The sequence below is a fragment of the Protopterus annectens genome, chromosome 5.part0 (genome assembly GCF_019279795.1).
Source record: "Protopterus annectens isolate FY-2018-M chromosome 5.part0, PAN1.0, whole genome shotgun sequence".
In the NCBI taxonomy this organism is placed as follows: Eukaryota; Metazoa; Chordata; order Ceratodontiformes; family Protopteridae; genus Protopterus; species Protopterus annectens.
This window is the reverse complement of record NC_056735.1, coordinates 483,481,802-483,497,287: the sequence shown is the minus strand read 5'-3', so window position 1 is coordinate 483,497,287 and position 15,486 is coordinate 483,481,802. Positions and strand designations below refer to the sequence as shown.

Here is a 15,486-nt window from a genome sequence, read left to right as displayed (position 1 = left end):
TTTTTATAGCTTTCAGACGCTGCAACAGATCTTAGCAAAGCTCTGGGTATGTATTGTACCAGAGTCAGGTGACCAGAGGTGATGTCATTATGTAACCAGCACTGAAATTATTTTCTAGGTATTAGTGAGAGATATTCTGTAACTCTTACAGCAGTACTTTGTTTTTTGGAACTTGACAGGAAAGATCTGTCACAGATATCTCACACAACCATTTCAGGGAGGATGCTGCCCTGTAGTAGTGAGCCTGAAAGTGAACCACAGCTGCTGGTAGGTACTGATGTTCCTGGACAAGGTGACTGCAAGGAAAGAGGCGAGTGGTAGTACCCAGACTGACAGTGAGGCACCACTGTTATAAGATACCAGGCTTTCTGTGGAAAGGGAGCTGGGAAGGGTCACAAAGGCAGAGTTGAGACAAGCTCAGCTTTTGGACACTACCTTATGAGGCTTGAGGGAGGTAGCTAAGCAGGCACCTGATTCTCAAGGAAAAGGGGAGTCTGTATACTGGAGCAAAGAGTTACTGTATAGAGAGTGAACCCCTGAGGGGGTGCTACCTTCTGGCACTTCTAGCCATAGCCCATGACATTCCTTTTGCAGGTCATAATGGCAAAAAGTGTACCAAGAGACATATTATGCAGAACTTTTATTGGCCTGGGATTGCAAGGGATTGTAGCAAAGTACTGCAGGACTTGTAAGCATGGCCGAAACATAGGCAAGGCAGGGGACAAGGTCAAAGCTCCTTTGATGCCTTTGATTGAAGGACCATTTCAGAGGATAGCTATGGATATCTTGCAGCCTCTGTATACCCCAAGTTCCTCAGGGAAGAAGCTTATCCTGGTGGTAGTAGATAATGCTACTAGATACTCTGAGGCAGTGGCTCTGTTCTCCATCGAGGCAGAGAAGGTGGCAAATGCTTTTTAGAGATTTTCAGCAGGGTAGGTTTCCTGAGAAAAATACTGACTGACAGAGGTGCCAGTTTCATGTCAGACCTGCTGGCTTGTCTTGGCTTGTCTGTGGAAGTGCTGTGAGGTGAAGCACCTAAAGACCACCCACTACCACCCCCAGACTAATTGTCTTTTGGAGAGGTTAAATGCTGCGCTAAAGACCATGTTACAGGCATTTGTAGAGCAGTTTAAGAGAGAGAGTGGGACAAATATTTGCCCCATCTGCTGTTTGCATACAGAGAGGTACCCCAGGAATCCACATTTGTTTCACTCTTTGAGTTGCTGTATGGGGATAGGGTGAGGGGGCCTTTGATTCTTGATGAGTGGGAGGGTGAGTGTGAATCTGACAAGGAGTCTGTTGTGGCATATGTCCTAAACCTCAGGACAAGCCTTAGCGAGCTCATGGGCTTGGCCAAAGAGAACCTGGCTGGATACCAACAACAGAAAAAAGGTTTGTATGACAAGAATGCTCAAGCCCGAGAGTATGCTGTGTGACAGCAGGTTATGGTGCTCATTCCTGTCAGACACAATAAGCTACAGGCATTCCAAAAGCTTAAAGTGGGTTTGGGAGGTCCTGCTGAGTTATCCAGTCCAGATTACAGCAAAGACTTTGTTGTGCAAGTTGATGCTTCAGATCATGGGATGGGAGCTGTACTCAGCCAGGTTTCCTCAGAAGGAGTTAATCTCCCAGTTGTATAGCTCAGCTGTAGACTCCAACCTAGGAAGGAATGTTATACAACTGTAGAAAAAGAAAATCTAGCACTGCAGAAACATGAGTCTTATATGTATGGAAGGAAATTCACTGTGGTTACAGACCACAATCCCTTAACATGGCTACATCATGTCAGCCAGCAAAATGCCAAGTTATTAAGGTGGAGCCTAGGGTTGCTGGAATATGACAGGGCAGTGCAGCACTGTAGTTGGGTCAGCAAGACAGGGTATAGGTTAATGTGTTCCCAGACAGACCCATTTCTGTCAAGCAACGTTTTTCCAGGGTAACTTGAAAAACTAGCTTGAGTCTTCAATGGTGGGAGAGATGTGATGATATGAGGTAGTGCCATCTGTGCGAGGGAGAGTAGGGTAGTGCATGTGTAATATATGCAATCATAGCTAGCTGGAGTTTTGTAAATAATCTTATGTCATTTGACTATCACACTGATTTGTACAGAGGCTTGTATTAAAAATGTATTTGTAAAGTTGCTTGTGTTCAAAATGCATCAACAGTGGGTCCTGCTGGATAGAAAAGAGATATACATGTATGTCAGACAGTATTATTATAACTGACTAAATGACAGTATTATTATAACTGACTAAATGTATAGGTTGTAACAGGTAAAGGTTAATCTTAGTCCAGCTAATTTTGAAAAACAGGTTGAAAATTAAATGGGTTTGTTTAGGCCGTAAAGATTTTTATCTTACAGGTCTAATTGCAGCCAGAGACGAAATGTCATGGAAAACCAGGACTATTGACCAGAGGTGATGTCATTCTATAACCAGCACTGAAATGATTTTCTAGGTATTAGTGAGGGATATTCCAGAACTCTTGCAGCAGCACTTTGTTTTTCAGAACCTGATCGGAAAGATCTGTCAAAGATATATCACACAACCGCACACTTCATCTTGCGTTGCTGTAGTAAGCAACTCAGCACCCGCCATCTTGCCTTGCTTTAGTAAGTAACCAGAGAATAGTAATTCTTTAGTCAGTCAGGAAAATATAATGAGATTAGTTAAGTATTGTTTTTCTACATCTAAAAACTATTGCCTACAATTTCAGCAGACCCACCAGAATAAAACTCAAAAGTTCTGGTCAATTATTAATCAATTATTACATCCAAGTCAGTCTATCACACCTAACCCTCAAAGCACTGACAAAGACAATCCTAAACAAACTGCTAACGCCTTTAACACCTTTTTCACCAAAGCAATTCAGACTGTTGTCTGTCAGCTCTCTCCTCAAAACATAACAACATCTAATTCTGACTCTAACCCACCTCCTCTATTTCTCTTCCAACCTGTCCCCACAACATTTATTCTCACCCTTATCCAAAAACTGAAACCCATGCACACCTTCTGCTGACTGACTACCCTCAGAATACCTACAGATAGCAGCCAAATCTATTGCTTACCCCATCTCCATTCTCATCAATAGAACCATCACTGAAGGATATATCCCCAAACTTTGGAAAGTCTCTCATATTATTCCCCTTCATAAAGGGGGAGACTCCACTGAACTCTCCAACTATCGTCCCATAGCCATACTCTCTCCTTTATCTAAGATCATGGAAAGATGTATCCACAGGCAATTGCTTGACCACCTTCTCCATAATAACCTCCTTTCCAGCTCCCAACATGGGTTTCGACCTTCCCATAGCACAACTACTGCCCTTCTTTCCTTTATTGACACTATCAATAACAACCGTAATCTTAACAAGCTCTCCTCTGCACTTTTCATAGACCTGTCCAAGGCTTTCGACATGGTAAATCACACTATACTCATAAACATTGTCAAATTTCTGTCTCTCAACCCACTAGCTATAAAATGGTTCCATTCCTACTTAAATAACAGACATCAAGCTGTGCTGTGGAACAACATTCTTTCTACCCATCTACCTATTAATATTGGTGTTACTCAAGGCTCCATACTGGGCCCTCTCCTGTTTTCTGTATTCATCAATGACCTTCACCAAGTAGTTCCCCAAGCTACATGTATACAATATGCGGATGACTCCACACTTATATGCTCAGCCACATCTGTATCAGAACTTCACTCCCTTTCTCAAGACATATTTAACTCTGTAGAAATATGGTTTACAAAATGCTGTCTCCTATTAAACCGTAAAAAAACTAAACTTCTCCTTTTTACACCTACCAGTAAATCTCCCCCAATAGACTTCACTGTATCATCCAATGATGGTGCACTCATATCCCAAGATATAACTACCAAACTACTAGGTATCACCATAGACAATAACCTAAACTTTGATGCCCATATCAACAACATTCTGAAAACTACTAATAAAAACAGGCTGTCTTTATAGGATCAAATCCTTCCTCACTCCTGCAAATAGAATAACTATTGCCCACACCCATCTAATCTCCACCATTCTTTATGCCTCACCCATATTTACCAATCTGTCAAAAAATAACCTTAAGAAACTAGAAAACTCCTATAATGGCATAGCCAGATTTGCCACATGTAACCCATACAGAACACACCACTGTATTAATCTAAAGCATCTAGGGTCTCTTGAACTACAGCAGCAGCTGAAATTTAATCAACAGGCCATCGTCCACAAAATACTTTATCAACCTGCCAAAACACCCATCCTATCTAACCTTATTCACCACTGTGATAACCTGAAATCCCTAAGATCTTCACAAAAATTTCTTGTATATGTCAATGAATCAAACAATAGAGCTGGAGACTCTCTTTTTTTCTAATTCTGTTGGAAAAACCTGGAACCTACTTCCCTCTGAACTTACCACAGTTCCCTCTATTACTCTTTAAAAATTAACTTAAACTCTTCCTGAAAACACATTGGATGTGCCCCTGTTCTAAACCTGACTGACCAACGTATCCCGTATTACTTGAATCAACCTACCTTCTCATCTCTGAAACTATTTCATCTTAACAACTACTATGCTTCTCATCTCTGAAACTATTTCATCTTAACTACTACTATGCTTCCTCTCTATCATAGTCTTACTTATTACTTGAGTCTCTAAAAAATGTCACATATTACTTCTAGATGTATTACTTAACTGCTTCTCCATTTCACTTTACTTTATCTTCCTTTCTTATCTACATCTATACTATATTTTCTTTTCTTTTCTTAGCTATTATTCTTTATCAACAATTAAATGTAAATTAAATTATACTAAGTCTAGTCAAATATGTGTAGCCTTCTTTATATGTACTTTATAAATTTGCAACCTCATATTATTTCTCTTTTCTTTACAGAAAATGTATTAGCATTCTAAATATGTATTTCTGTAGATGTGAACTTTATTTGAAATGTGTGGAGCTTTTCTCCCTGGGCCTCTACTGAAAATGGACATATATCCAGCTAGACTAGCCCGGTCAACAAATGTAAAATAAATAAAATCTGGGTGAATCTATCCAACTGTGTTATTTTTTATATCACCTGTGAATGAAACTGTTGTGCTTATTGTAACTAGATATTCAATATTCTCATGTTTTCTATTGTATTATTTGTTATTAAATATTTCTATACCTTTCATTGTGGCTGATCTTTTAGAGAATACTTTTAATATCTTAAGAATACTTATGCTTATTTTAGTGACACTCTGGGCACTCCTGAAAGCCTTGCTGCTTTGGTCAAACTCTACCATTTGTATTAGTATTAATTTTACTCAGTATAATTAGGTACCTTTGTAAGAGTTTTAGAGTAGCTGACTGATGGCAGCAAAATTACCTTGTAGTCTGGGCACACCTGGTAAATTTGTGCCAGCCTTTCCCAGGTGTGTGTGTGTGTGTGTGTGTGTGTGTGTGTGTGTGTGTGTGTGTGTGTGTGAAGATCAAATATCCAAGTGTGTGTGTGTGTGTGTGTGTGTGTGTCAGCTATTTGGAACAGGGACACAGAGCTACAAAGTGGTCAGTGTGGAGTCTTGTTTGGGGCCTGGAGCGAAAGACAGTCCAGCCACAGGGCTGGAGAGTGCTCCCTGTGTGCTAAGGGAAATTGTGCTGGTGCAGAGAGCTGCATCTGAATATACTGTGTGAATCCATTTTTGCTCGTAGCAGCTGTCCCTCACCAGTGTCAGTGGTGAGGATTGAGGCTCTTTGATTACTGGCCTGGAGTAAAGGATCATCACAACTTGTTTGCCCAGAACGGTTGTGTGTTGATCTTTCTTGCATGTGTTTTGAATGTGTTTTTGGAAGTTAAGAGATTGGTATGAATAAAAAATAAAAACAAGATCAAAAATAAAAAGAAAATAAAATAAATCGGTCAACAATATGAAAACAATATTACTAGCAAAACAGAACCAAAGTGAAAAATCAAAAACTTCAACATTAACCTTACAGACAGAAAACATTCCATATACTACTCTTCCAAGAAAGGTCTAACACTAAACTAAATTGCATTGTAGACGTATTATATCATAACCTTGCCATAATACTGCACAGTCCATTCACAAAAAGCTGTGGAAATTGTGCACATTTTTATGAAGTATTACCTTATTTCCCAAAAGCTCCTTTATTTTGAACAAATGTCTCTGTGATTTAAGGAAACTGAGTCTGCTTCCTCATCTTCTTCCTTTAAAGGTGAAATGAAGAGCAAATTGGAAAGACTGGAGAAATACCATATCTTTTCCTTCCCTTTGGAGGTTGAAATAAAATCAGAAATCACAAGCCACAAATCCAATTAAAAATTCCTACATTTATTTACCATGGAAAACTGTCATTATAGCTAGTAATGATCCTCCCTTGACTGTTCCTTTTTCTCCATCTTTAGCACCTCCCCCTTTTACTACTAAGGCCTACTCTGCTCCTTTGAAGCAGATGCCTGTTTTCCCTATAAGTAAATGTAACTTGCTAATTGTAGCCATCCAGAGACTGGAAGTCAAAACCTCAACCTGAATACCTGAGTAGTACATATCTGTGTTAACTGTCAGGCTCCAGCGCCTCTGACATCTGCAAACCAGATGGCAGTCCTGCAACTATCGCTGCTATAGTCACCTGCTTACTTGGTACTCGATGGGGAAAAGTAGCCTTTTCCTTGGAGTAAAACGTAACTTTTATTTCATGTTAAAACAGCAAATAAACTCATTTTTGGGCTCTACTTCCTTCTCGATGTTCTAACAGAAACTTTTCATTAAATGCCTTCCACCCAGTAGAAATAAACAATAAGATACAAACAGCCAATGACGAATAAACAATTAATTAATTGATTAATTAATTAACTCGTAACAAAAACACATTGTTTCATAAGAAAATATAAACCAAGCTTCTTTGCTTAATAAAGTATCAGAGACATCCAAATATAGATGTGCATTGTAATGAAAATTTTAATATTCTACTATTGTAATTGTGTACTATCCCAAAGTGCAGAGCCATGGGGGCTGGAAGTCTCTGCTTATCTAGTGCCTAGTTACTCAGAATGAGCTCTGAAGGTATCTGCATGTCAACCTGCTGCTGGCATGGCAGTCATTTAGCATTTCAGAAGATCTCAGTAGATATTTAATATTTACCAACAACTGTACATGGTCAGAGAAGGTAGGTCAGTGATTATATGTCTGGTGGGAGAGGATGCTAGATTACTTAATCTAAGGCTAAGTGTAACTTGGATATTAATTTGGGACTAATTAGACAGAAAGGAACACCAAGGAAGATGTGACATGCTACACATTGCAAATTTCCTTGGGGTGTTTGAATGATTGTGGACAGAAAAAGGTCATTGCACATTGAAAAAGAAATTTTGAGTCCTTTGTGTGGGCTTTTATGGAATCTCTGGTTCACAGTACTGTGCAAGTCATTTGGTTCTTTAGGGTTGCAGTCCATTGCTTGGATGACCTGAACTTGAACCATGTTTGTTACAGCATATGAGCTTGACTATTTAGTTGGCCATTTCACTATAGCCAAAGACCCATATCAGTGAGATGCCACTCATAAACCCAAGTACATATGATATGCTATTTTTGCTATGATTTTTCTGTATCAAGGTTTGGTGTGTTGAGGAGATGACGTGGAAACATTTCTTGAAAGAAGGAAATTAGAAATGCTAATGCATAGTCAGTATGGTGCTATTTGTTGGGATATCAAGGATGGAAATGATGTCTACAAGTATGGAAAATTATGCTTGGATTATTGGGCAAGTGAACGTTATTAATATGTTATAAATTTCGTGCTTTTTGTAGTAATTGCAATAAGATGAGGGTTGTGAAAGGGAAATGCATTTTCTTATGAGTAAGAGACACCACTATAACATAGCTCTTTACAGTATTCGATTGTGTTCTCATTTATATTTTAGAGACTCTCAGGTTATGAAGCCTTTTTCACCAAAAGGATAATTCGAGAAATCTTATTAACTTGTCTGAAGGTTTTGCAATCTTGGAGCAAGTTGTATTATTTTAAAGAGTTCAGGGAGAAGAACTGCCACATGGTGGTTTTTGGGACACTTGCTCCATGTAGCAATGCTTTTACCAATTGACCATTTATTAAAATGGGCTTGATCATCTGATCAACGACCCAAACAATATTCCTTCTTAAAAATTTTTAGTAGTTTAGTGATTAAAGTCCAACAGTACAAACACAACCTTGATTAATGTTAATTGTCATTATTCTGTAATGTTAATTAGTTAAATTAATATTTTAGCAAGTAAGTCTAAAATCTCAGCTGAAACTTTCTGCAAGAGGAATAAAGAAATCTAATGTGGAAATAATATAATGTCTCATTTTTTTTCTTCAGGCTACTGATGGTCTTAATGCTGTACCTTATACTGATCAGGAAAAGGAGGACTGCTGTTTAACACTGACACCAATGCAACTTCATGAGATTGTCATTGGTAAGAATGTTTGCTTTATTCCCTAGACAGCTTGAAACAATGTGTAAAGTATATTTCAAACCCATTTATACTTGTTATAATGCATGCTTGTGTCGTATTTTCTGAGTTTTTCCTTCTGAAAAAGAAAAGGAGTTTGTACAGTGATACAAAATGTAAAACTCTGAATTTAGATGGAAAAAAAAAACTCATAGAGTAGTGTGTTTGCAGGAATGCAGTATGGATAAAAGAAAAAAAAAAGTGAAAAAACACAGATGATGGCTAAAACTTTTGAGTATTTCCCCTTTCTCCCAAGCTGAAATGATCATATTGCTGATTGTATTATGCTAGGGTTGCAGGGGATTCCAGATCCATTTAAGTGTAAGACCTGATGTTGCATACTAAGAGTAAAGTGTGCTTCCACCAGTGAAAAGGCAATTTCCAAAACTCTGTATTGCAGAATAAAAGTATTTTTGCAGGCCATTTTTCCACCACATCCTTGCTAACTAAATATATTAACTTTGAGGCCAGTTTACTCCTTACTTAGTAGGGGGAGTACTTCAAAATACCATACCCTCCAATTTGGTATATATAGTTCTTTCATCTTGGCTCTTAAAGTCTGCCTTTTCTGAGAGTACAGTCACAGTTTTTGGAATTAAAAATGGCACTCTCTATAGGGGGCTTGCCTTCTATGTTCAAGATGGGTTTCATTGGTTTGCCTCAAAAGAAGGAACAAGTTGGTTCTGTTTTTTAGCTGAGTTGCAGTGTCATTTAGTTTACATTCATCCAAGCAACCTAGAGCCATAAACTAACGTAAATCACTAAAATATTCAGAATGTTTAACATGCTTATCTGCTGAAGGGAGTTTTCATACTTTGCAGGAACCTTGAAAATGTTTATTTTTGGTATTTTCTAACTGCATACTGACTGAAACTTTCTTGCTGTACTGTTTATTTGTTTCACCGAGGAAATGCTATGTTGTTATTCCAGTTTAGTAACACTGATATTATGAGCTGACCTGATTTGTATGAAGTACTGCTGCACTACTTTTGCATTACCAGACTGCCACTGCATTGACGTGAAGTAAAGAAAATGATTATTTTGCTATCAAATTAACATCAAATGTACTTTTAAATAATAGAAAAATTAATAATAAATTAATAATAAAAATGAAGCAATATATCATTCATTCATTCTCTGATTCCTAGTAGTAAGTAGTAATAGCCAAATACTGGCAAGAGGAATATTTTACTCTGCAGTACATGGAAAAAAGATACAGAGATTTGTGCTCAGATCTCCAATTATAACTAACTTGTTATGTGTTTAATACATGGGTGTTTAAAATTCACAATGAGAGTGAACTGTTTTAAGCTTTTAAGTCTGCTTTAGCTTCTTAATACTGAAGCTAAAATAGCCTTAGAGCTTAATGGTGCTGGTAGGTGCATAACAAAACTTTATACATTGTTCTTATATCAGGAAGGTGCTTAAGAGTGTCTTTTTGCTAAAGTCTGAGTACAGCCATTATGTCGCAAATGCTACACTTTTGTTAAGCACTTTTCTGACGTAATCACAGGAAAGCAGCCAGAAGCTAAAACAACTTTAAAAGCTATAAGGCATTTTGGACAGTCACTGCTGTGCTTTTGAGTATGTGATAATGTGACATAGATTACAGCTTTTTACAGGATAAAAGGTCATTTTCTTCTGGCCACTATTTCTGAGGCAGTACAACATGTGCTATTTCTTTCAAAGCTGTAAAACACTTCATGCTTCTGTACTTTTTTGTAACTAGTAATATATTAGAGCATCTAAAGCTCATGTACTGCAAAGAATTTTGATTGAGTTTCTCCAGTCATAACTCAGTTGTTATCTGATTTCAGCGTGGATGGGTATTCACCTGTCAGGCTTTGCCTTATTCCATCTCAAAGTGAGCTTCTTGATGTCCATGTCCTGAATTCATAACAAGCTGGCTATATTCAGAGACCCAACCATTTTCCACTGTATTTTGCAAGATTACTGATAGCATTGGATGGAGTATGTCCATGCTGAGACAGTAGTAAAACAGCTTGAAATAGTGCTAAAGTTCTGTGCATATGTACTGTTGCAAGTAATGTCATCTGTGAATGATGTTTTTTTTTTCTCTTGGCATTGTACACAGTGCTGCTATACTGCTTATACATTATCAAATTGCCTCAACATGGAGGTGTTATTTTATGTGAAATGAGCAGCAGATTGATTTTTAAATGAACCAATTCATCATTTGTACTCAGAGCAAGGTATAGTGAAATGCACAATTCACTCCTTTCATTCTCTGATGTCATATGGAAGAAATAGTCAAATATAGGTATATGGCATATTTCATTTTATTTTACATAATTACAAATATCATTTGAGGTTGGCAGACGTGTGCGTATGTGTGTGTGTGTGTGTGTGTGTGTGTGTGTGTGTGTGTGTGTGTGTGTGTGTGTGTGTGATATACATACTGTAGTAGTGTATTGCTTTGTTTGTAACAATATAGTCACTGGAACCAGCTTTCCGGTTCGAAATTCATGTTTATGTACAACAAACAAAAGTGTAAAAAAGAAGAAATACAGTTTATATTAAACAGTTCAGTCTGCAGTCAAAATAGTATCTTCTCAGGTCTCTACTCTGTAGGTATTCCATAGTCCAAGTCAAAAATATTTATTTTTTCTGATGCAGTATTTCCTTAATAGACAGGATTTTGTCACAGTAGCTGACAAGATAAATGAGCAGTACTTGGAGACCTCACAACAGTGCAGCAGCTCCTTTTAAAATTCAGCCAGTGGGGATAACCAAAATATTGTCTCCTTCCACAAAGACAGGGATACATCCTACTGAGTACTTCTGTATAGTGATTCAGCACCCTTCCTTAACTGAAGAAGACTCAGGATTGCATTTCTTCCTTTTGTAATATGCAACTCCTTCTGCAGCACTCCCTGAACCTTCTTCAGTCCAGAAGGTAATAAATCTCTGCTGTGTCAAAGTACTAGACTTTAAATATCTCATGCAGCTGGCCTTCATCAATACCAGCCCTCTTGCCCAGTTGTAATTTAGTACCTCAGAGGGGCCATCCTTCACTATGCCTTTCATCCTTTTGAGCTAGCACATCTAGCAAAAAAGGAGGGGGAGTATCCATATTTATCAAAGATACCCACACCTCCAGGTTAGTGGCACTGCACGAAGCATCAGAGACCATCCATGTGCAACTAACAGTGGGCAAAACTGCCTTTCAGTTTGTAGCCTGCTACAGACCACCCTCCCAAACACAGGAACCTCACTCAGCTTTCCTGAGAACACTGGAGAATATGAAGGTCTCTCCAAACACTATTATATTGGGTGACTTCAACTACCCAAACATCGATTGGGAAAACTACTCAAGCCCAAACACCCTCGCCTAACGGTTCCTAGAATTTATAAACTCAAATGCTATGGAACAACTGGTCACCACTCCCACAAGAGAGGAAAACATATTGGATCTGGTCATCACCAACATGGGGTCTCTATGTTCCACACCAGAGGTATACCCCTCATTGGTAAGATCAGGCCATAAACAAATCTCACTGGACATCCATATTCCATCCCCACCCCTAGCCAAGGAAACCACGGTGAAGAACTTCTCAAAAGCAAACTTCACACTTCTCAAAACTGAGGTGGAATCCTTCAAAGCCTCCAGGCCAGTGGAAAATATGGCCCAAAATGCAGAATCCTTTACAAAAGCATTCTATGGGCACCTACAGGAATGCATGGAGCATGCTATCCCAAATAAAACCAAGACTCACTCCTCCAAAGGGAGGAGACCTGTCTGGTGGACCCTGGCCATAAATAAGCTATACAACAGAAGGAGAAAGCTACTACATGACAGAGCAAAATCCCAAAAAGGGAAGGCGTCACTGATCAGTACTAGCAAGAAACTACGATCCCTTGTAAAATCATCTAAGGCCAGCTGCAAAAGAAAAATTGCACAAGACACTAAAGATAATCACAAGGCCTTCTTTAGTTATGTCAAAAACCTGGGAGGCAACTCCCAGATATGCTCTGAGTTAGTGCAAAATGACACAAAATACACTAAACCCACAGACATTGCCAGCATCCTGGCAGAAAGGTTCAGTGCAAACTTCTCACCCCTTCCCCCCAAAAGGGCAAATGTCTATCCCAACAAAGTGTAGCCTTTCTGAGATCACAGATGCACAGGTGAGAGCTGCCTTCTCCAAAGCAAAAAACACAGCATCAATGGGACCAGACGGTATCCCGGGCTGCATCTTACATGAGCTCCAAGAAGAACTACACCCTCATATAAAGTCACTGTTCAATCTCAGCCTTACTACAGGATATGTACCCAAGGAATGGCGTACAGCAACAAAGGTTCCTCTCCACAAAGGTGGTGCCACAATAGACCCCGGAAACTATCGCCCTTTCAGCCTGACTAGCCTGGTCTGCAAAGCTATGGAGCGTATCATCATGGAAATCATAAACAAAGTCATTGGGAACCTCCAGACACTGGATCCTACCCAATTCGGCTTCGTTAAGGGCAGATCTTGCCTCTTGAACCTGGTCGACTTCTTTGAAACCGTTACCAAAGCCATAGATGAAGGGAAGGTAGTCCACACAGCCTACCTGGACCTTGCAAAAGCCTTCGACACAATACCCCACTCGGGCATCATAAATAAGCTCACCAGCTTAAATATAAACCCCTATGTCACAAGATGGGTTGCAAACTGGCTCAGGGATAGAACCCACATGGTCAGAATAACAGGTGCCATGTCAGACTCTAAATCAGTTACAAGTGGTGTCCCACAAGGCTCAGTCCTGGGACCTCTCTTGTTCGGTATATATTTCTCTGAGGTACAGGCTATCACAGGTGGACTATGGCTGACCAAGTTCACAGATGACTGCAAACTGGGTGCCGTAATCGACTCTCTGGCTGACACAAGCATCCTCCAAAAGGGTCTCACAGAGACGGATAACTGGTGCCAGATCCATGGCCTAAAGCTAAATGCTAAAAAGTGCATAGTCATCCCCTTTGGGAAAAACAAAGTGCCCACAAATTACCACATAGGTGTTAATCCATTAAGTACGGAAAAAGTAATTAGGGAGTTGGGGACCCAAGTAGATAGCAATCTCTCCTTTGACAATCACGTTGCCAAAGTGGTTAGAAAGACCTTCTATATAGCCCACCTTATCACAAAAGGGTTCACATCTAGATCAAGGGAGGTCATTGTACCCCTCTACTCATCACTTATCAGGCCCATAATTGAGTACAATGCCCCGTTTGGGATGTACCTTATCCGACACCTGCAGCAACTGGAAAGACCCCAAAAGTATCTCACCAAGAGGATCAAGGGGCTCAAACAGATGCCCTATGCAGTTCGGCTAAAGAAACTCCAGCTCTACTCAGTTGCGTACCGCCTACTCAGAGGCAATCTGTGTCTGATGTATAAAGCCATGTCCAGCCCAGAATTAGTGGACATGCTTCACCTCAGGAAATCCAAATCTCTTAGAGCTACACGCTCCAGGGACTTGAACCTCAGCACAGAAATAAATAGGACAAGCTGGAGGGACAGATTCTTATCCCAGTGGCTCCCCTCACTCTGGAACAAAATCTCAATCCATGTTAGGCAGAGCCCCTCACTGACCACTGACCCTCTTCAAGAGAAATCTTGACGAGTGGATGGGAGATTGTAAGTTTACCCCTGGGATCTCTTCTGTGTCCCTGCTTGACAGAGGTACAGTAAACTAACCTTAAAAGGGCTACCTTCTGTGACCTACTATACAGAGGCACAGTCAACTAATCTAAAAGGGTGGCGAAAGCCAAACACACTCTGGCTAGGCTTATAAATGCCCTAGGGCAAATAGCCTAGTATCAACCTATGAACCTATGAACCTAAAGGGACCAGCCATCTCTATGGCTGCATGATTCATCCATACCAGAGCCATTGGCTCAAATCTCAGCAGATAGGCTGTATGCCTGTGCCAAGTCATCTGCATTCATCTGTAGGCTGTCTGATACATTATCTTAAAAGTGAAAGGCTGGAGGGTCAGTATCCAATAAGATAGTGTTGGCTTGGTGCCCTTATATCGGAATAGGCATTGAAAGGGGCCGTCATCTATGGTCAGGACCAACTCTCTTTCCAATAACTGATATTTAAGGGTGGTGCATGCATGTATAGAAACATTACTAGAAAAGTAGCAGGATTTATAGCACTTTATTGTCTGCTGTATACTTTTTACTGTATTTATAGCTATAAACTAATCTGCAGGGTTGTACTAAATTTTCTGCCTCACAGGGCCTGATAAATAAGGTTTTTACTGTCACACTGTTTGTAAAACTTTTCTAGCTACCATCACTGTATGAGGAATTAGCTGGAAATTTTCTCCACTTGTTAAACATCTGATGTAATGTGATCCTATCTCGCCTACATACTGTACTGATGGGTTCGGAGCCGATCCTCGGCTCCGACTCGGCACGCTATACTATAGAACGAAGTCTCTTATTGGCTGAGCTATCCCACATCCAAGTATGCACCACCACTGCTTCCCCAGATCTCGTTTGCCGCTTCTACAGCAAAGACGTGGTCTCGGACTTGGCTGAGCTAAGTGCTTATTACTTGAAAATTTCTGTCAGAAATTTTTTCTAATCTACCCAAAAGCTGTTTTAACAGCTATTCGTTGTTGTGTGACTGTGAGATTTGAGTCTTTTTGTGGTAAAATTGTCTTAGTTTGAGGGAAAGGATCCCGTTTAAGTTAGAGGGGCCTTGCCCTCGCGCGTTGTTAAAGCTTCTTAGTGTGAGTCTTTTCTGTGGTAGAGTTGTCTAGATTTGGGTCCAAAAGTCACAAAAGACTGAAAAGATTTGGGTCAAGTGATCCCGTTTAAGTTAGAGGGGCCTTGTCCTCAGTTTACGTATTTCTTTAAGCTATTTTTTATTAGTGTATTTAAAAGAATATTTCTGTGGTAGTGATTTGTGTGTCAACATGTCGAAAGAGCACAGACCATCAGGATTCAAAAAATGCTCTAAATGCAGTTACAAAA

The 15,486-nt window shown here is 39.6% G+C and overlaps 1 protein-coding gene across 1 annotated transcript in view; it reads left to right on the top strand.

Annotated features, from left to right (window-relative positions):
• The window catches only part of CFAP47 (cilia and flagella associated protein 47), a 7,413,452-nt gene that overhangs the window by 1,249,338 nt on the left and 6,148,628 nt on the right, over nucleotides 1-15,486 (top strand). Inside the window, exon 12 of the mRNA XM_044071840.1 lies at nucleotides 8,369-8,465. Within this exon, the coding sequence (XP_043927775.1) occupies nucleotides 8,369-8,465 (97 nt within the window). The remainder of the gene's footprint in view (nucleotides 1-8,368; nucleotides 8,466-15,486) is intronic.